The 23768-nt window shown below is 44.1% G+C and overlaps 1 protein-coding gene across 27 annotated transcripts in view; it reads right to left on the reverse strand.

Annotated features, from left to right (window-relative positions):
* The window catches only part of LOC143301096 (nucleobindin-2-like), a 54172-nt gene extending 30622 nt beyond the window's left edge, over positions 1 to 23550 (reverse strand). For 26 of the 27 annotated variants that reach the window (XM_076615131.1, XM_076615129.1, XM_076615122.1 and 23 more), the window contains exons 1-7: positions 23460 to 23550; positions 21390 to 21528; positions 15108 to 15215; positions 11589 to 11715; positions 10324 to 10418; positions 6649 to 6834; positions 3846 to 3936 (exon numbers count right to left, since the gene is read on the reverse strand). In XM_076615131.1, coding sequence (XP_076471246.1) covers positions 3846 to 3936; positions 6649 to 6834; positions 10324 to 10418; positions 11589 to 11715; positions 15108 to 15215; positions 21390 to 21528; positions 23460 to 23467 — 754 coding nt within the window. In that variant the 5' untranslated portion in view covers positions 23468 to 23550. Of the gene's footprint in view, positions 1 to 3845; positions 3937 to 6648; positions 6835 to 10323; positions 10419 to 11588; positions 11716 to 15107; positions 15216 to 21389; positions 21529 to 23420 lie in introns of all 27 variants that reach the window. The other variant, XM_076615146.1, reaches the window with a different exon arrangement.
* Positions 23551 to 23768: the final 218 nt, after the last annotated feature.

A 23768-nucleotide genomic window follows, 5' to 3' on the forward strand; every position in this document is an offset into this window, starting at 1 on the left:
GTGTGTTACCATGGGGTGAGTGTTACAACGGGGTGGTAACAGTGTTACCATGGAGTGAGTGTTACTATGGGGTGATAACAGTGTTACCATGAGGTGATAACAGTGTTACCATGGGGTGACAGCGTTACCATGGGGTGATAACAATACTACCATGTGGTGAGTGTTACCACAGGGTGATAATAGTGTTACCACAGGGTAATAACAGTGCCACCATGAGGTGATAACAGTGTTATCATGGGGTGTGTTACCATGGGGTGAGTGTTACAACGGGGTGGTAACAGTGTTACCATGGAGTGAGTGTTACTATGGGGTGATAACAGTGTTACCATGAGGTGATAACAGTGTTACCATTTGGTGATAACAGTGTTACTATGGAGTGAGTGTTACCATGGGGTGGTAACAGTGTTACCATGGGGTGATTGTTATAACGGGGTGGTAAAAGTGTTACCATGGAGTGAGTGTTACTATGGGGTGATAACAGTGTTACCATGGGGTGACAGTGTTACATGAAAAATGGAGTGACAGTGTTACCATGGGGTGATAACAGTGTTACCATGGGGTGATAGTGTTACATGAAAAATGGAGTGACAGTGTTACCATGGGGTGATAACAGTGTTACCATGGGGTGACAGTGTTACATGAAAAATGGAGTGACAGTGTTACCATGGGGTGATAACAGTGTTACCATGGGGTGACAGTGTTACATGTAAAATGGAGTGACAATGTTACCATGGGGTGATAAGTGTTACCATGGGGTGATAACAGTGTTACCATGGGCTGATAACAGTGTTACCATGGGGTGACAGTGTTACATGAAAAATGGGGTGACAGTGTTACCATGGGGTGATAAGTTTTACAATGGGGTGGTAACAGTGTTACCATGGGGTGACAGTGTTACATGAAAAATGGAGTGACAGTGTTACCATGGGGTGACAGTGTTACATGAAAAATGGAGCGACAGTGTTACCATGGAGTGACAGTGTTATCATGGGGTGATAACAGTGTTACAATGGGGTGATAACAGTGTTACCATGGGGTGATAGTGTTTCATGTAAAATGGAGTGACAGTGTTACCATGGGGTGACAGTGTTACATGAAAAATGGAGTGACAGTGTTACCATGGGGTGATAACAGTGTTACCAAGGGGTGACAGTGTTACCATGGGGTGATAACAGTGTTACCATGGGGTGACAGTGTTACATGAAAAATGGGTAACTGTTACCATGGGGTGATAACAGTGTTACCATGGGGTGACAGTGTTACATGAAAAATGGAGTGACAGTGTTACCATGGGGTGATAACAGTGTTACAATGGGGTGGCAACAGTGTTACCATGGGGTGAGTGTTACATGTAAAATGGAGTGGCAGTGTCACCATGGAGTGAGTGTTACAAGAAAAATGGAGTGACAGTGTTACCATGAGGTGACAGTATGAAAAATAGGTAACAGTGTTACCATGGGGTGACAGTATGAAAAATAGGTAACAGTGTTACCATGGGGTGACAGTATGAAAAATAGGTAACAGTGTTACCATGAGGTGACAGTATGAAAAATAGGTAACAGTGTTACCATGGGGTGACAGTATGAAAAATGGGTAACAGTGTTACCATGGGGTGACAGTGTTACATGTAAAATAGAGTGACAGTGTTACCATGGGGTGACAGTGTTACATGTAAAATGGAGTGACAATGTTACCATGGGTGACAGTGTTACATGAAAAATGGAGTGTCAGTGTTACATGTAAAATGGAGAGACAGTGTTACCATGGGTGACAGTGTTACATGTAAAATGGAGTGACAGTGTTACCATGGGGTGATAACAGTGTTACCATGGGGTGAGTGTTACCATGGGTGACAGTGTTACATGTAAAATGGAGTGACAGTGTTACCATGGGTGACAGTGTTACAAGTAAAATGGAGTGACAGTGTTACCATGGGTGACAGTGTTACATGTAAAATGGAGTGACAGTGTTACCATGGGTGACAGTGTTACATGAAAAATGGAGTGACAGTGTTACCATGCGTGACAGTGTTACATGTAAAATGGAGTGACAGTGTTACCATGGGGTGACAGTGTTACATGAAAAATGGAGTGACAGTGTTACCATGGGGTGATAACAGTGTTACCATGGGGTGATAAGTGTTACCATGGGTGAGTGTTACATGTAAAATGAAGTGACAGTGTTACCATGGGGTGACAGTGTTACATGAAAAATGGAGTGACAGTGTTACCATGGGGTGATAACAGTGTTACCATGGGGTGATAACAGTGTTACCATGGGGTGACAGTGTTACATGTAAAATGGAGTGACAGTGTTACCATGGGGTGATAACAGTGTTACCATGGGGTGACAGTGTTACATGTAAAATGGAGTGACAGTGTTACCATGGGGTGATAACAGTGTTACCATGGGTGACAGTGTTACATGTAAAATGGAGTGACAGTGTTACCATGGGGTGATAACAGTGTTACCATGGGTGACAGTGTTACATGTAAAATGGAGTGACAGTGTTACCATGGGGTGACAGTGTTACATGTAAAATGGAGTGACAGTGTTACCATAGGGTGACAGTGTTACATGTAAAATGGAGTGACAGTGTTACCATGGGTGACAGTGTTACATGTAAAATGGAGTGACAGTGTTACCATGGGTGACAGTGTTACATGTAAAATGGAGTGACAGTGTTACCATGGGGTGACAGTGTTACATGTAAAATGGAGTGACAGTGTTACCATGGGTGACAGTGTTACATGTAAAATGGAGTGACAGTGTTACCATGGGTGACAGTGTTACATGTAAAATGGAGTGACAGTGTTACCATGGGTGACAGTGTTACATGTAAAATGGAGTGACAGTGTTACCATGGGTGACAGTGTTACATGTAAAATGGAGTGACAGTGTTACCATGGGGTGACAGTGTTACATGTAAAATGGAGTGACAGTGTTACCATGGGGTGACAGTGTTACATGTAAAATGGAGTGACAGTGTTACCATGGGTGACAGTGTTACATGTAAAATGGAGTGACAGTGTTACCATGGGTGACAGTGTTACATGTAAAATGGAGTGACAGTGTTACCATGGGTGACAGTGTTACATGTAAAATGGAGTGACAGTGTTACCATGGGGTGACAGTGTTACATGTAAAATGGAGTGACAGTGTCACCATGGGGTGACAGTGTTACATGTAAAATGGAGTGACAGTGTTACCATGGGGTGACAGTGTTACATGTAAAATGGAGTGACAGTGTTACCATGGGTGACAGTGTTACATGTAAAATGGAGTGACAGTGTTACCATGGGTGACAGTGTTACATGTAAAATGGAGTGACAGTGTTACCATGGGTGACAGTGTTACATGTAAAATGGAGTGACAGTGTTACCATGGGGTGACAGTGTTACATGTAAAATGGAGTGACAGTGTTACCATGGGTGACAGTGTTACATGTAAAATGGAGTGACAGTGTTACCATGGGTGACAGTGTTACATGTAAAATGGAGTGACAGTGTTACCATGGGTGACAGTGTTACATGTAAAATTGAGTGACAGTGTTACCATGGGGGTGACAGTGTTACATGTAAAATGGAGTGACAGTGTTACCATGGGGTGACAGTGTTACATGTAAAATGGAGTGACAGTGTTACCATGGGGTGACAGTGTTACATGTAAAATGGAGTGACAGTGTTACCATGGGGTGATAACAGTGTTACCATGGGGTGACAGTGTTACATGTAAAATGGAGTGACAGTGTTACCATGGGGTGATAACAGTGTTACATGTAAAATGGAGTGACAGTGTTACCATGGGGTGACAGTGTTACATGTAAAATGGAGTGACAGTGTCACCATGCATCATGAAGAAGGTGCGGGGGTTGAAGTCTTGGTCCTCCATCTTGTCATCTTTCTCCCACACCTCTTCAAACTGGTCCTTGCTGCCCTGCACACACATCACTACACATCACATCACGCATCACTGCACATCACACATCACCCCACATCATCACACATCACATCACTGCACATCACATATCACCCCACATCATCACACATCACATCACGCATCACTGCACATCACATATCACCCCACATCACATCACACATCACTGCACATCACACATCACCCCACATCACATCACACATCACTGCACATCACATATCACCCCACATCACATCACACATCACTGCACATCACATATCACCCCACATCATCACACATCACATCACGCATTACTGCACATCACATATCACCCCACATCATCACACATCACATCACGCATCACTGCACATCACATATCACCCCACATCATCACACATCACTACACATCACATCAGACATCACTACACATCACTTCACACATCACTGCATATCACATATCACCCCACATCATCACACATCACCCCACATCACTACACATCACATCACACATCACTACACATCACATATCACCCCACATCATCACACATCACCCCACACATCACTACACATCACATATCACCCCACATCACATCACACATCACTGCACATCACATATCACCCCACATCACTGCACATCACATATCACCCCACATCATCACACATCACATAACACCTCACTGCACATCACATATCACCCCACATCATCACACATCACATCACACATCACTGCACATCACATATCACCCCACATCATCACACATCACCCATCACTGCACATCACATATCATCCCACATCATCACATATTACTACACATCACACATCACTGCACATCACATCACACATCACTGCACATCACATATCACCCCACATCATCTCACATCACACATCACATCACACATCAATGCACATCACATATCACCCCACACCACCCTGCATCATCACACATCACTACCCATCACCACACATTACCATGGAAACCTGGTACAGGGACTACAGGCAATTTTCTTTCTTTCCCCGCACTACCAGGGAGTCCAACAAGCTCCTGTCTGAGGCAAGATCAGCCTGGCCACGGAGAGCCTCCAATCCTACTTCTGACCTCTCCTCCCCACCCCCCTCCCAACTTCCTTCCCACCCACAACAAAGTACGGCCTACCAACACTGTCTAGAGGTGTGAAATAGGGAAGGGTGGCCCCAGCCCCCTTGTCCAGTCCCCTTAGTCAGGCACTGACTACCCAAACAAACCCCACAACACAACAGCAAACCGGAACCCTTGTATAATGCCAGAATCTTCAACTTGATCACACATCACACATCACATATCACTCCACATCATCACACATCACTACACACCACAAATCATCCCACATCACCTCACATCAGCCTATATCACCCCATGTCACCACACATCAGGACACACACACTCACATACACATACATACAGTCACACACACACACACTCACACACACATTCACACACACACACATACACGGAATAACCTTCCACTCATTTTTAAAAAAGTATAATGAACAAAAAAGTGTTTAAGAAAAATATGAAAAATCATCTTATCAACTGTCCAAAAGATGAACAATAATGCAATTCCATATCTATTAATTACCGCTAAATTCATTATTTGTGAAATGTTTTGTATGTGCTTTCACTGGTGGTTTGCTTGTGTTGAGGGGGTATTTGTACGCAAAACAGTGTGTGTTGTGAATTTGTGTACATGTATGTGTTTTTCACATGAGTGCAAACAGAAATGCTACTGTATATTTCATTATCGCATGATTCTCGTATGTGTGTAGATCTATATTTCCAGTGTTTTTTGTGTGCGCTTTATTTTTAATCTATGTTTCTCCTCTCTTTTTTTTCCTTCTTTTTAAATTTTTTTCAGATGGTTTGATGTAACAAAGCAGTTCGTGCTTATTCAACTACCTCTTGAAATAAAAATTTTGACTTGACTTGACACACAAGTCTCATTCATAAGCTGCATCAGTCATTCTGTTCAAATCCATCACCAACTGTCATTGGTCATTCTGTTCAAATCCATCACCAACTGTCATTGGTCATTCTGTTCAAATCCATCACCAACTGTCATTGGTCATTCTGTTCAAATCCATCACCAACTGTCACTGGTCATTCTGTTCAAATCCATCACACACTGTCACTGGTCATTCTGTTCAAATCCATCACACACTGTCACTGGTCATTCTGTTCAAATCCATCACACACTGTCACTGGTCATTCTGTTCAAATCCATCACACACTGTCACTGGTCATTCTGTTCCAATCCATCACACACTGTCATTGGTCATTCTGTTCAAATCCATCACACACTGTCACTGGTCATTCTGTTCAAATCCATCACCAACTGTCATTGGTCATTCTGTTCAAATCCATCACCAACTGTCACTGGTCATTCTGTTCAAATCCATCACCAACTGTCACTGGTCATTCTGTTCAAATCCATCACCAACTGTCATTGGTCATTCTGTTCAAATCCATCACCAACTATCATTGGTCATTCTGTTCAAATCCATCACCAACTGTCATTGGTCATTCTGTTCAAATCCATCACCAACTGTCACTGGTCATTCTGTTCAAATCCATCACCAACTGTCATTGGTCATTCTGTTCAAATCCATCACCAACTGTCTCATAATCATTCCTCTGCCCCCATCAACCGACCCCACAACCTAACATCGCACCCCCTGACCCCCCCCCCCCCACTCACAGGATGCTGGATTTTCTCGTGTTCCTTGTGTTTCTGCTGCAGTTCCTCATGCTGCTTCAGCACTTTCTGCTTCTCGTCCTCTGGCAGGTCCTTCAGTTTCTGCTGGAACTCGTACTCCTTCTCCATCTCATACTGCTTGAAGTCCTGGCGCCGTTGCTCATCCACTTCCTCAAGGTCCTTGGTCGTCTGTCCCACATTGACACAGCTGCTACATGTTTTGATACGGAAACTGACACAGCGCCTATCCTCGGTCAGAGACCAAGCCCTAAGCACTTTACAAACCCGGGGTCATTTGCACAACAGGCTGCCTACCTGGGTAGAGCCAACTGACAGCTGCCATTGGGTGCTCATCATTCGTTTCCTAAGTCAATCAATCACATTTCAGGCATGCACACATACACACTCAGACAGACATGTAACATTTTACGTGGATGACGGTTTTGTTTATTTACCCTGCCATCTAGGCAGCCATACTCCGTTTTTTGGGGGGGTGCCGGGTATGTTCTTGTTTCCATAACCCACCGAACACTGACATGGATTACAGGATCTTTAACGTGCGTATCTGATCTTTTGCTTGCATATACACACAAAGGGGATTCAAGCACTAGCAGGTCTGCACATATGTTGACCTGGGAGATAGGAGAAATCTCCACCCTTTACCCACAGGCGCCATTACCGAGATTCTAACCTGGGACACACAGACAAAGTGCAGCTCTTTAACCACTGGGCTATTGTGCCTGTACATGTCCCACATCAAGACAGCTGGTACATGTCTCACATCAACATCAAGACAGCTGGTACATGTCTCACATCAACATCAAGACAGCTGGTACATGTCCCACATCAAGACAGCTGGTACATGTCCCACATCAAGACAGCTGGTACATGTCCCACATCAAGACAGCTGGTACATGTCTCACATCAACATCAAGACAGCTGGTACATGTCCCACATCAACATCAAGACAGCTGGTACATGTCCCACATCAAGACAGCTGGTACATGTCCCACATCAACATCAAGACAGCTGGTACATGTCCTACATCAAGACAGCTGGTACATGTCCCACATCAAGACAGCTGGTACATGTCTCACATCAAGACAGCTGGTACATGTCTCACATCAAAATCAAGACAGCTGGTACATGTCCCACATCAACATCAAGACAGCTGGTACATGTCCCACATCAAGACAGCTGGTACATGTCTCACATCAAGACAGCTGGTACATGTCCCACATCAACATCAAGACAGCTGGTACATGTCCCACATCAACATCAAGACAGCTGGTACATGTCTCACATCAAGACAGCTGGTACATGTCCCACATCAACATCAAGACAGCTGGTACATGTCCCACATCAACATCAAGACAGCTGGTACATGTCTCACATCAACATCAAGACAGCTGGTACATGTCTCACATCAACATCAACACAGCTGGTACATGTCTCACATCAACATCAAGACAGCTGGTACATGTCTCACATCAACATCAACACAGCTGGTACATGTCCCACATCAACACAGCTGGTACATGTCCCACATCAACACAGCTGGTACATGTCTCACATCAACATCAACACAGCTGGTACATGTCCCACATCAACACAGCTGGTACATGTCTCACATCAACATCAACACAGCTGGTACATGTCTCACATCAACATCAACACAGCTGGTACATGTCTCACATCAACACAGCTGGTACATGTCCCACATCAACATCAACACAGCTGGTACATGTCCCACATCAACACAGCTGGTACATGTCCCACATCAACATCAACAGCAGCTGGTACATGTCCCACATCAACATCAACACAGCTGGTACATGTCCCACATCAACACAGCTGGTACATGTCCCACATCAACACAGCTGGTACATGTCCCACATCAACATCAAGACAGCTGGTACATGTCCCACATCAACATCAACACAGCTGGTACATGTCCCACATCAACAGCAGCTGGTACATGTCCCACATCAACACAGCTGGTACATGTCCCACATCAACATCAACACAGCTGGTACATGTCTCACATCAACATCAAGACAGCTGGTACATGTCTCACATCAACACAGCTGGTACATGTCTCACATCAACATCAAGACAGCTGGTACATGTCCCACATCAACACAGCTGGTACATGTCTCACATCAACAGCAGCTGGTACATGTCCCACATCAACACAGCTGGTACATGTCTCACATCAACAGCAGCTGGTACATGTCTCACATCAACAGCAGCTGGTACATGTCCCACATCAACACAGCTGGTACATGTCCCACATCAACACAGCTGGTACACTTAGTACAGGTTCAGGTGTCTTGTGTTCACACATAATGAACACACACACAAACCACACATTCCTTGCACATATCTGTATTTGTATTTTTTTTATCACAACAGATTTCTCTGTGTGAAATTCGGACTGCTCTCCCTTGGGAGAGCGCGGCGCTACACTACAGCGCCACCTATTTTTTTGTATTTTTTCCTGCATGCAGTTTTATTTGTTTTTCCTATTGAAGTGGATTTTTCTACAGAATTTTCCCAGGAACAGCCCTTTTGTTGCCGTGGGTTCTTTTACATGCGCTAAGTGCATGCTGTTCCTCCATGATCATTAATATAGACAAAACAGTCTCAAAGTCTGTAGCTTTTCATGCCCTGCTCTCATGGTGACCTCAGTTTCGATACCCCTCCACTTCTGTGCTTGGGGTGAGTCCTGTCAATGTCTTCAGTGTCGGCAGATTCATGGGGGGCTGTTGTTTGAGGGATGTGGTGGCGGTCTCCACTCTGGGAGGGACGCTCACTCAGTCTGGCTCCACGACTAAGCCATTATTGTTGTTAGTAGGGGGCTTAGAAGGTGGTGTCCTAAGTACATTAAATCAGAAGAGGCACCACTGAACACCACCAAAGTGACTCAGCAGCAGTGCAGGGTCTCCTCTGGTGTGTGGCCTCCTGGAAACCTAACATTGATGGTTCCCTGTGGACTGCCGACACTGGAACTGTGACGGACGAACCTGGGTGTGGCCGTGTATGGGGGAATCTAAATGAGCGGCGTGGGAGTAATGCCACTGAAACGGTGCAGATGATGGGGCAGCAAAAAAAATAAATAAATAAAAAGTGCATGCTGCACACGGGACCTCGGTTTATCATTTCATCCGAATGACTAGCGTCCAGACCACCACTCAAAGTCTAGTGGAGGGGGAGAAAATATTGGCGGTTGAGCCATGATTCGAACCAGCGTGCTCAGATTCTCTTGCTTCCTAGGTGGACGCGTTACCTCTAAACCATCACTCCATGTACACTTGAACACACACATGAACTCACACAAACCACACACACATACCACAAACAACACACAAAACACACACACAGATGTCGCATACAAAGCATATCAATGAAACAGCTACAATCCAAAATGCTGGTCAGCAAACCTCTCTGACTGTTATGTACAGAGCATGCCAAAGGCAGAGTAACACTGACACCTGAACAATTATGATCTCACTACCTTTGCCATGCATGTACTGACTCTTTATTGTGAACGTCACAACCTCCCTGCCTGTCAGGTGTGAGTGTCAGTGTATTTTTTAAACATTAATAGTGTAATAGTGTAAAGTGTAAGTATTATCGAGAGTGCTATGTCTTGTCCAATGACTGTTCAGTCACTACCTTCAGGATCAAGTGTTCCAGATCTTTGATCTCAAAAGAGTGAGGGTTGATCAGATCCAGGTGGCCTGGTATCTCCATACGATCCACTTTTCCACCTGCACACACAGGTCACACTGACATAATGTGTCACACACACACACACACACATATATATATATACAGCACAGTGATATATGTGTGACTAAACTACATGTCAATGTTGGACAGTGTATTCTAACTCATACACCCCAGATATCACAGTGATATATGTATGACCAAACTACATGTCAAGATTGGATAGTGTATTTTAACTCATACACCTAAGATATCACAGTGATATATGTATGACCAAACTACATGTCAAGATTGGACAGTGTATTTTAACTTATACACCCCAGATATCACAGTGATATATGTATGACCAAATTACATGTCAAGATTGGACAGTGTACGTTTAACACTCCAGGTATCAAAGTGATATATGTATGACCAAACTACATGTCAAGATTGGACAGTGTATTTTAACTCACATACCCCACATATCACAGTATATATGTATGACCAAACTACATGTAGATGTTGGACAGTGTATATTTATCACTTACTACACAAATATATTACAGTGATATGTGTGACAACTACATGTCAATGTTGGACAGTGTATGTTTAACACTACATTCCATATTCACACTGGTAACAGTCAAACTGAAAGCAACTGCAGTCTCTCTTCACTCCTGAACAAAACGGTCACAACAGCAGTGGTGAAATTGTTGGCAAGCAATTTATATCAAACTTCGTTGTTGTTTTTTTAAACATAACTGTTACTAAAACAATTTAAGCAGTGCTTTCTTATTGTGTACAAGACATGAATTATGTCTGTAATCTATGCACTTTAAATCAACAAATGTTTACATTTAAAAAATGCAAATAAATGTACAAATATGTTCTCTACCCAGCAGTTGCGCTGAAGAAGCCGGCTGGATCTCCGACAAAAGCTGTGCAAGTGAGTAGCCTTCTTTGACTGAGAGATCGGTTTAACTTGGTAGTCATCAAAAACATCTATGTTCTGTAGCTGAAAATCAATGCTCAGGGGCAGACAGAGAAGAGTTTGGTTGTGAAAACCAAGACGTGTGCACCCCCTGAACGACGCTACATGCAGCAAAGTGGACACAGGGACCGAGGGACAGACAGACAAGAGTTTTGTAGTGAAAACCAAGACGCGTGCACCCCCTGAACGAAGCTACATGCAGCAAAGTGGACACAGGGACTGTTCACAGTTCACTGACCGCCAGCGGCTCTGGACTTGAGGCGGGCCAGCTGCTGCAGTCTCATAATCTCCATGCGCTTGATCTCGTCCAGCTTGGTGCGCACCGTGCGGTTCACCAGCTCCAGGTGCATGGCAATGGCACCGCTCTGGAACCGTGCAAGGTCCATGATCACTCACTGTGTGGCTTTACTCTGTGATGCCGTGATAAACTGTCTTTTCCCTCCACCCTGTCTGGCTTTACTCTGTGATGCCGTGATAAACTGTCTTTTCCCTCCGTCCTGTATGGCTTTACATTATGACACCATGATCATCATCTTTTCCCTCCGTCCTGTATGGCTTTACATTATGACATCATCATCATCTTTTCCCTCCATCCTGAATGGCTTTACATTATGACACCATCATCATCATCTTTTCCCTCCATCCTGTATGGCTTTACATTATGACACCATCATCATCATCTTTTCCCTCCATCCTGTATGGCTTTACATTATGACACCATCATCATCATCTTTTCCCTACACCCTGTATGGCTTTACATTATGACACCATCATCATCTTTTCCCTCCATCCTGTATGGCTTTACATTATGACACCATCATCATCATCTTTTCCCTCCATCCTGTATGGCTTTACATTATGACACCATCATCATCATCTTTTCACTACATCCTGTATGGCTTTACATTATGACACCATCATCATCATCTTTTCCCTCCATCCTGTATGGCTTTACATCATGACACCATCATCATCATCTTTTCACTACATCCTGTATGGCTTTACATTATGACACCATCATCATCATCTTTTCCCTCCATCCTGTATGGCTTTACATTATGACACCATCATCATCTTTTCCCTCCGTCCTGTATGGCTTTACATTATGACACCATGATCATCATCTTTTCCCTCCATCCTGTATGGCTTTACATTATGACACCATGATCATCATCTTTTCCCTCCACCCTGTATGGCTTTACATTATGACACCATCATCATCATCTTTTCCCTACATCCTGTATGGCTTTACATTATGACACCATCATCATCATCTTTTCCCTACATCCTGTATGGCTTTACATTATGACACCATCATCATCATCTTTTCCCTCCATCCTGTATGGCTTTACATTATGACACCATCATCATCATCTTTTCCCTCCACCCTGTATGGCTTTACATTATGACACCATCATCATCATCTTTTCCCTCCGTCCTGTATGGCTTTACATTATGACACCATGATCATCATCTTTTCCCTCCATCCTGTATGGCTTTACATTATGACACCATCATCATCATCTTTTCACTACATCCTGTATGGCTTTACATTATGACACCATCATCATCATCTTTTCCCTCCACCCTGTATGGCTTTACATTATGACACCATGATCATCATCTTTTCCCTACATCCTGTATGGCTTTACATTATGACACCATCATCATCATCTTTTCCCTCCGTCCTGTATGGCTTTACATTATGACACCATCATCATCATCTTTTCCCTCCATCCTGTATGGCTTTACATTATGACACCATCATCATCATCTTTTCCCTCCATCCTGTATGGCTTTACATTATGACACCATCATCATCATCTTTTCCCTCCATCCTGACACCTTCAGTTACTGTGCAGCTATAAATAAGTGACATAATATCTATGAGTCTTGCCCTGAGCTACTGCATAGCCCCAAATTTACGTTAAGATATTCATGGTTTTTGTTCTGTGTAGCTTTTAAGAGACAAGTGAATAATACCAAAGAAGCATTCAAATGGTGCCAGAAATAAGTTGTGGTCTTCATTTATACATGTATACACTCTTGTTCGCACATAAGCATACCTCCAGCCTGGTCAAATAAAAAGATATATTGCAGTTAAAGGGAATATCTATGTCAGTGTGTAATCATTCACAAAGTGGTAAAAAAGAAGTGTATAATATATAGTATGATATCCATGATTTTTGCAAAAAGTTACTGCAAAGCCACTAATATACATTATGGTATACATGACTTTTGCCCTCCACCCAAAGTTACTGTGCATACACACTAGAAACTAAAATTATGGCCCGATTCATAATGGACTAAAGTTATTGTGTAGGCACAAACTTACATGCATACCCAAATCCCCCCTCCCTCCCCCTCCCCAGTGTCCCTTTGTGCAGCATTGTGCTGTCTAGTGCAAATAACTGTGTCCCACTGTCCTGTCTAGTGCAAATAACTGTGTCCCATTGTGCTGTCTAGTGCAAATAACTGTGTCCCACTGTGCTGTCTTGTGCAAATAACTGTGTCCCATTGTGCTGTCTAGTGCAAATAACTGTGTCCCATTGTGCTGTCTAGTGCAAATAACTGTGTCCCACTGTGCTGTCTAGTGCAAATAACTGTGTCCCACTGTGCTGTCTAGTGCAAATAACTGTGTCCCATTGTGCTGTCTAGTGCAAATAACTGTGTCCCACTGTGTCCCATTGTGCTGTCTAGTGCAAATAACTGTGTCCCACTGTGCTGTCTAGTGCAAATAACTGTGTCCCACTGTGCTGTCTAGTGCAAATAACTGTGTCCCACTGTGCAGCATTGTGCTGTCTAGTGCAAATAACTGTGTCCCACTGTGCAGCATTGTGCTGTCTAGTGCAAATAACTGTGTCCCACTGTGCTGTCTAGTGCAAATAACTGTGTCCCACTGTGCTGTCTAGTGCAAATAACTGCGTCCCACTGTGTCCCATTGTGCTGTCTAGTGCAAATAACTGTGTCCCATTGTGCTGTCTAGTGCAAATAACTATATCTCACTGTGTCCCATTGTGCTGTCTAGTGCAAATAACTGTGTCCCACTGTGCAGCATTGTGCTGTCTAGTGCAAATAACTGTGTCCCACTGTGCTGTCTAGTGCAAATAACTGTGTCCCACTGTGTCCCATTGTGCTGTCTAGTGCAAATAACTGTGTCCCATTGTGCTGTCTAGTGCAAATAACTGTGTCCCATTGTGCTGTCTAGTGCAAATAACTGTGTCCAATTGTGCAGCACTGTGCTGTCTAGTGCAAATAACTGTGTCCCATTGTGCTGTCTAGTGCAAATAACTGTGTCCCACTGTGCTGTCTAGTGCAAATAACTGTGTCCCACTGTGCTGTCTAGTGCAAATAACTGTGTCCCACTGTGCTGTCTAGTGCAAATAACTGTGTCCCATTGTGCTGTCCAGTGCAAATAACTGTGTCCCATTGTGCTGTCTAGTGCAAATAACTGTGTCCCACTGTGTCCCATTGTGCTGTCTAGTGCAAATAACTGTGTCCCACTGTGCAGTCTAGTGCAAATAACTGTGTCCCACTGTGCTGTCTAGTGCAAATAACTGTGTCCCACTGTGTCCCATTGTGCTGTCTAGTGCAAATAACTGTGTCCCACTGTGCAGCACTGTGCTGTCTAGTGCTAACAACTGTGTCCCACTGTGCTGTCAAGTGCTGTGCACACCATACAGGGCAAGAAGAGCCTGAACCAAGAGCACAACACAGTAGTGTAGTGCAGTGCAGTGCGGTCCCCTGTCATACTGACCTTGATGTCAGAAATGTTGGCAGTTTCCAGTTTCTTGCGGAATTCATCATCAGACTCCAGAACCTCCACCACCTGTTTGAGATAGCGGTCATACTCCAGTCCTGTGTCCTGCAACACCACATCCACATGATGAACAAAGGGCTGAGGCCCTATGAACAAAGCAACACCACATCCACATGATGAACAAAGGGCTGAGGCCCTATGAACAAAGCAACACCACATCCACATGATGAACAATGGGCTGAGGCCTTGTGGACAAAGCACCAGCACATCCACACAATGAACAAAGGGCTGAGGCCTTGTGGACAAAGCAACACCACATCTACATGATGAACAAAGGGCTGAGGCCTTGTGGACAAAGCAACACCACATCTACATGATGAACAAAGGGCTGAGGCCTTGTGGACAAAGCAACACCACATCCACATGATGAACAATGGGCTGAGGCCCTATGAACAAAGCAACACCACATCCACATGATGAACAAAGGGCTGAGGCCCTATGAACAAAGCAACACCACATCCACATGATGAACAATGGGCTGAGGCCCTATGAACAAAGCAACACCACATCCACATGATGAACAAAGGGATGAGCCCTTGTGGACAAAGCACCACATCTACATGATGAACAAAGGGCTGAGGCCCTATGGACAAAGCAACACTACATCCACACAATGAACAAAGGGCTGAGGCTTTGTGGACAAAGCAACACCACATCCACACAATGAACAAAGGGCTGAGGCGTTGTGGACAAAGCAACACCACATCCACACAATGAACAAAGGGCTGAGGCGTTGTGGACAAAGCACCAGCACATCCACACAATGAACAAAGGGCTGAAGCGTTGTGGACAAAGCAACACCACATCCACACAATGAACAAAGGGCTGAGGCGTTGTGGACAAAGCACCAGCACATCCACACAATGAACAAAGGGCTGAAGCGTTGTGGACAAAGCACCAGCACATCCACACAATGAACAAGGGGCTGAGGCTTTGTGGACAAAGCAACACCACATCCACACAATGAACAAAGGGCTGAGGCCCTATGGACAAAGCAACACTACATCCACACAATGAACAAAGGGCTGAGGCTTTGTGGACAAAGCAACACCACATCCACACAATGAACAAGGGGCTGAGGCTTTGTGGACAAAGCAACACCACATCCACACAATGAACAAAGGGCTGAAGCGTTGTGGACAAAGCAACACCACATCCACACAATGAACAAGGGGCTGAGGCTTTGTGGACAAAGCAACACCACATCCACACAATGAACAAAGGGCTGAGGCGTTGTGGACAAAGCAACACCACATCCACACAATGAACAAAGGGCTGAGGCGTTGTGGACAAAGCAACACCACATCCACACAATGAACAAAGGGCTGAGGCGTTGTGGACAAAGCACCAGCACATCCACACAATGAACAAAGGGCTGAAGCGTTGTGGACAAAGCAACACCACATCCACACAATGAACAAGGGGCTGAGGCGTTGTGGACAAAGCACCAGCACATCCACACAATGAACAAAGGGCTGAAGCGTTGTGGACAAAGCAACACCACATCCACACAATGAACAAAGGGCTGAGGCGTTGTGGACAAAGCAACACCACATCCACACAATGAACAAAGGGCTGAGGCGTTGTGGACAAAGCAACACCACATCCACACAATGAACAAAGGGCTGAGGCCTTGTGGACAAAGCACCAGCACATCCACACAATGAACAAAGGGCTGAGGCCTTGTGGACAAAGCAACACCACATCTACATGATGAACAAAGGGCTGAGGCCTTGTGGACAAAGCAACACCACATCTACATGATGAACAAAGGGCTGAGGCCTTGTGGACAAAGCAACACCACATCTACATGATGAACAAAGGGCTGAGGCCTTGTGGACAAAGCAACACCACATCCACATGATGAACAAAGAGCTGAGGCTTTGTGGACAAAGCACCACCGCATCCACATGATGAACAAGGGGCTGAGGCCCTATGGACAAAGCAACACCACATCCACATGATGAACAAAGGGCTGAGGCCCTATGGACAAAGCAACACCACATCCACATGATGAACAAAGAGCTGAGGCCCTGTGAACAAAGCACCACCACATCTGCAGAGAATCATTTTCCTTCTGTGTTAACCCTTTCTTCCACCAAGCTCCCATTTATGCACAGGCGTGGTAGAGGACCCATGTCACTGAAAGGTGACCATTCATTGGTATCTGTTATCCATGAACCTACTGCTCTTAATATTTGGTGGTAAGGTAGGCCATATTTTCTATACATCGCAAGGGGAATCCCCAGCTATTCTTAGCCACTGTCTTTTCTGTGTTTATATCACAAGGGAATTTTGTACTCTAAATTGACTGGCGGTGAAAGGGTTAATGGGCTTTAACCCCCACCCCCACCACATGCTGTACTGTGTGTGCACAGGTTTTTACTTGAACAGTCATTCCATGTCCCTTTGTTTACACAAGCATTCAATGTTTCTGGAACAGTGTTGGGGCATTCATAATTTCCATAATCCACTGTAATACTGTTTGCAGGATCTTCAGAGTTTCCTATGCATATTTGATCATCTGCCTGTATGAGTACAAACGTGGTCCAGGAACTAGCACAACCAGTTCTGCTGACACCTGAACCTGAGAGACTGGAAAATCTCGACCCTCTGTACATCAGGTGCTACTGGGATTTGAACACTGAACATTCCGAATGGAAGTTTGACACACTGACATAGTCCACTGACTGACTCCACTGTAACATCCATCTATGCTGGGAATGTGTGTGTTGTATACCTGTATACATACATAATGTATTCACATAATCATGTCATTGTGGCAAAACCAGTACACTATTTTTAAGACAGTTATAAGTTATATCATTAAAACTATCAAAGGTCCCAAAACCAGTACACTATTTTTAAGACACTTATAAGTTATATCATTAAAACTATCAAAGGTCCCAAAACCAGAACACTATTTTTAAGACACTTATAAGTTATATCATTAAAGCTACCAAAGGTCCCAAAATCAGTACACTATTTTTAAGACACTTATAAGTTATATCATTAAAACTATCAAAGGTCCCAAAACCAGTACACTATTTTTAAGACCCTTATAAGTTATATCATTAAAACTATCAAAGGTCCCATAACCTTTTACAACAATCAGGGCAGTGAATTCACATCCACTGTGTCTAGGGTTCGGTACTGGAAGGCAGTGAATTCACATCCACTGTGTCTAGGGTTTGGTACTGGAAGGCAGTGAATTCATATCCACTGTGTCTAGGGTTCGGTACTGGAAGGCAGTGAATTCACATCCACTGTGTCTAGGGTTCGGTACTGGAAGGCAGTGAATTCATATCCACTGTGTCTAGGGTTCGGTACTGGAAGGCAGTGAATTCACATCCACTGTGTCTAGGGTTCGGTACTGGAAGGCAGTGAATTCACATCCACTGTGTCTAGGGTTCAGTACTGGAAGGCAGTGAATTCACATCCACTGTGTCTAGGGTTCGGCACAGGCAGGCAGTGAATTCATATCCACTGTGTCTAGGGTTCGGTACTGGAAGGCAGTGAATTCACATCCACTGTGTCTAGGGTTCGGTATTGAAAGGCAGTGAATTCACATCCACTGTGTCTAGGGTTCGGTATAGGAAGGCAGTGAATTCATATCCACTGTGTCTAGGGTTCGGTACTGGAAGGCAGTGAATTCATATCCACTGTGTCTAGGGTTCGGTACTGGAAGGCAGTGAATTCATATCCACTGTGTCTAGGGTTCGGTACAGGAAGGCAGTGAATTCATATCCACTGTGTCTAGGGCTCGGCACAGGAAGGCAGTGAATTCACATCCACTGTGTCTAGGGTTCGGCACAGGAAGGCAGTGACTTCACATCCACTGTGTCTTGGGTTCGGCATAGAAAGGCAGTGAATTCATATCCACTGTGTCTAGGGTTCGGCACAGGAAGGCAGTGAATTCACATCCACTGTGTCTAGGGTTCGGCACAGGAAGGCAGTGAATTCATATCCACTGTGTCTAGGGTTCGGCACAGGCAGGCAGTGAATTCATATCCACTGTGTCTAGGGTTCGGTACTGGAAGGCAGTGAATTCACATCCACTGTGTCTAGGGTTCGGTACTGGAAGACAGTGAATTCACATCCACTGTGTCTAGGGTTCGGCACAGGAAGGCAGTGACTTCACATCCACTGTGTCTTGGGTTCGGCATAGGAAGGCAGTGAATTCACATCCACTGTGTCTAGGGTTCGGCACAGGAAGGCAGTGACTTCACATCCACTGTGTCTAGGGTTCGGCACAGGAAGGCAGTGAATTCACATCCACTGTGTCTATTGACACCTGGGTGAAGTGAGCAAACTCCTGGTACAATGCCTTTCCCAAGGACACAACACCTGGGTGAAGTGAGCAAACTCCCGGTACAGTGCCTTTCCCAAGGACACAACACCTGGGTGAAGTGAGCAAACTCCCGGTACAGTGCCTTTCCCAAGGACACAACACCTGGGTGAAGTGAGCAAACTCTGAGTACAGTGCCTTTCCCAAGGACACAACACCTGGGTGAAGTGAGCAAACTGAGTACAGTGCCTTTCCCAAGGACACAACACCTGGGTGAAGTGAGCAAACTCTCAGTACAGTGCCTTTCCCAAGGACACAACACCTGGGTGAAGTGAGCAAACTGAGTACAGTGCCTTTCCCAAGGACACAACACCTGGGTGAAGTGAGCAACTCCCGGTACAGTGCCTTTCCCAAGGACACAACACCTGGGTGAAGTGAGCAAACTCTGAGTACAGTGCCTTTCCCAAGGACACAACACCTGGGTGAAGTGAGCAAACTCTCAGTACAGTGCCTTTCCCAAGGACACAACACCTGGGTGAAGTGAGCAAACTCTCAGTACAGTGCCTTTCCCAAGGACACAACACCTGGGTGAAGTGAGCAAACTGAGTACAGTGCCTTTCCCAAGGACACAACACCTGGGTGAAGTGAGCAAACTCTGAGTACAGTGCCTTTCCCAAGGACACAACACCTGGGTGAAGTGAGCAACTCCCGGTACAGTGCCTTTCCCAAGGACACAACACCTGGGTGAAGTGAGCAAACTGAGTACAGTGCCTTTCCCAAGGACACAACACCTGGGTGAAGTGAGGAAACTCTGAGTACAGTGCTTTTCCCAAGGACACAACACCTGGGTGAAGTGAGGAAACTCTGAGTACAGTGCTTTTCCCAAGGACACAACACCTGGGTGAAGTGAGCAAACTCTGAGTACAGTGCCTTTCCCAAGGACACAACACCTGGGTGAAGTGAGCAAACTGAGTACAGTGCTTTTCCCAAGGACACAACACCTGGGTGAAGTGAGGAAACTCTGAGTACAGTGCTTTTCCCAAGGACACAACACCTGGGTGAAGTGAGCAAACTCTGAGTACAGTGCCTTTCCCAAGGACACAACACCTGGGTGAAGTGAGCAAACTCTGAGTACAGTGCCTTTCCCAAGGACACAACACCTGGGTGAAGTGAGCAAACTCTGAGTACAGTGCCTTTCCCAAGGACACAACACCTGGGTGAAGTGAGCAAACTCCCCGTACAGTGCCTTTCCCAAGGACACAACACCATGCTGAAATGGGGCCTGGAACCCTGATCACTGGATCACAAGTCCAACACCTGACCACTTCTGACATAGCGCCTTCATCTTTGCTGGGAATTATTCTTTTTCTATGCTTATATACATGTATACATGTGTCACTGTGGCACAACCAGGACACTATTTCCAAGACATTTTGTACAATATATCAACAACAAAAATACTTTCAAATGTTAGAAGCCTTGTGCCAAACACAGTTTAATGAGAATATTTATGCATGAAACACATTGTATATTGTTTTCTAGCAGTATTGACACTCATACATTTGACACAGACATACTCACACAGACACAGACAACAGAGAGAGAGAGAGAGAGAGAGAGAGAGAGGAGAGAAGAGTGATTAAATCCAAAAGAGCTCTCAGAAACACTAATTCAAATATACTTTAATATGAATATTACAAAATAACGCTGACATGCTCAGTTTCAAAGACTCGCAACAACAGTTTCATACCTTTTCTATTCTAAATTTCTATGACCTGACATAAATACAAGGTGTGGAGAGTCACAACCAGGTGTGCTAACACTGCCATACACAAGCATTGTCCATGATAACTGTTATCAATTAAGCAAATATAATACGCCTTATCCATGACAGTTGTTAATTAAGCAGGCACGACAGCTGCATTCCTTACCGCATCTTGTGAGCCATTAGCATCAGAAGGGGATGGTGACGGAGTGGGAGGCTGTCTGTTCACTGGCTTGCTGCTCACACACTGCATTGCCACCAACAGTGTGACCACCACAATCATCCTCTTCCCCCTCCACGCCATACTGCAACATGTCAACATCACATTCCTTAAAATACCTCTTCAAAATCTATTCAGTGTGTGTGTGTGTGTGTGTGTGTGTGTGTGTGTGTGTGTGTGTGTGTGTATCTGTGTGTGCGTGAGCGTGTACATGTGTGTGCGTGTGCATGTGTCTGCGTGCATGTTTGTGTGGGTGCCACTCCGTGTGTGTGTGTGTGTGTGTGCGTGTGTGTGTGTGTGTGTGTGCGTGTGTGTGTGTGTGTGTGTGCGTGAGTGTGTGTGTGTGTGTGTGTGTGTTGAGTGATGTATACATACATGTATGTTGTGAATGCATGTCAGCCTGTGTATGTGTTTGTGCATATATGCATGTGTTATAAATATCTAACATCATGTATTAAAGCAAGTATGTATTGCATTAAGAACCTGCATGTATAGCTCAGAATGTATGAAGTGAATATTGTTTATGTAAGAAAAAAAAGAAAAAAAAAACTGAAGAAAAATTAAACAAAAAATAAAACTTCACATAAACCATGCAGTGTGCTGCCTACCATAAAAATATCTGTTTTCATATATATATGCAATCAAAGCACAGAATTTCCACACAGAGCGAGAGACTGTGAGGAACAGTGTGAGGGGAATAAAAGTGGAAGGAGGTTGCTGGGTCAGGGAATAGAGAAGGGGGAGGTGGAGGGGGGCATGGGGGAAGGGGACAAGATGATCAGCTTTTGTCCTATGGCACAGTGGGCTGATTCAGCTAAAGCCCAAACACTAGCTTAATATCTAACCCTCCCCACCCCAAAATAATGAAATATGTGCTTATTCAATTATTGCTTCCGCTATGTTCTTTGGAAAATTACATTATAAATCATGCCTTATAAATACATTTAAAAATACAACACATTTTATCAATTAAATTGTTCTGAAAATAAAATCTCACAGAGGACTTCCAATGCTTTATCATCGCATTTATCACAACTGCTGTGTTTTTTGTTTTTTTTTAAGTGCATAAGCAAAATCTTCTTTAACAATCAAGACTAAGATATGCAAAGTCCCAAACTTTTTGAGACTGTGTAGACGAGGGCACTTTTTTCACTGTGACTTTTTACAGACATTGTAGGGGAAGACATTTTTAATATTATCCAAGACTTTTTCCAGCCCTTCAGATAGTTCATATTTTTCCTGATTCACCCCCCCCCCCCCCCCCCCCCCCCCCCCCCCAATTTCCAAGACTGGGAAACCCTGGATAATAATTGTTTTTTTTTATCACGTCTTAGTTCTTTACAGGATTTCTTGGTAATTCTTTAAAAGATCACTTTCAATGGGGTTTTTTAATGTGAGAATGCATTTTGGTACTTGTTTGAGTGGGTCACATTATCTATGGTGCATGCCCTTCATCCTTTACATTCAACACATGGGTGTTGCTGAGGAAGTTTATGAGTAATTGTTTTTCACACATACATACATACATACAAGTATACATACATACATACGTACAACTATATACATACATCATACATAAGACATGTAGCAATCCAACCCTATGTGAGAATGATTTAGGTCTCATGATCTAGTCATTCCTGTCGTTTGTTTAAAACTTCCAGTTCCTGTGCTATCAATCGTGTGTTTCCACACGTAACATCGCAATTAAGACAGTTTTGTCAAAAGCTTGTTTTCGAACGTTCGACGGTACTACAATCAACTTTTACCATGATGACATCATTTTATCTTTACTTGATTTCGTACCACGTACAAGATGCCATGTCACTGACCATGTAGAATCAGAACTGGTATGTCTACAGGTAAAACTGTTCGGTTTGTCTGGAACACACCACCACCGAAGAAAGAGAAAAATAAAACTTAAAATACGAGTCGAAGTGTTTGAAAGCAAAGCACTGCAAACTCTACTCGACTGGTTACCTTTGGTTGCAATATTTTAAATTTCTTCAAGAAATTCACCTGAACATCAAATATCCTGTTGGTCACTCTAACGCTCCTTTTCTGGGTCGACGTGTTAGCAGAAGTTGGTATCAGAAGTACAGATCTGCAGCGAAACATAGATAGAATTTGATTGGTTTAAAATATGTTTGAACACGTCGAGTTCCCGTGATATGGCATAGGCACGTAATATAATTACTAAACTTTTGTTTTTGTCATTATTTTGAGATGGAGGAAAAAATGCACTTTTTCACTAGAAGCTAAGCAGTGTGTTCTCTCCTTTCAAGGGCGGGTGTAGGATTAGCTTTTCTATCTGATTATACTAGAAGC

This window comes from Babylonia areolata, chromosome 27 (genome assembly GCF_041734735.1).
Source record: "Babylonia areolata isolate BAREFJ2019XMU chromosome 27, ASM4173473v1, whole genome shotgun sequence".
NCBI classification, from domain to species: Eukaryota; Metazoa; Mollusca; class Gastropoda; order Neogastropoda; family Buccinidae; genus Babylonia; species Babylonia areolata.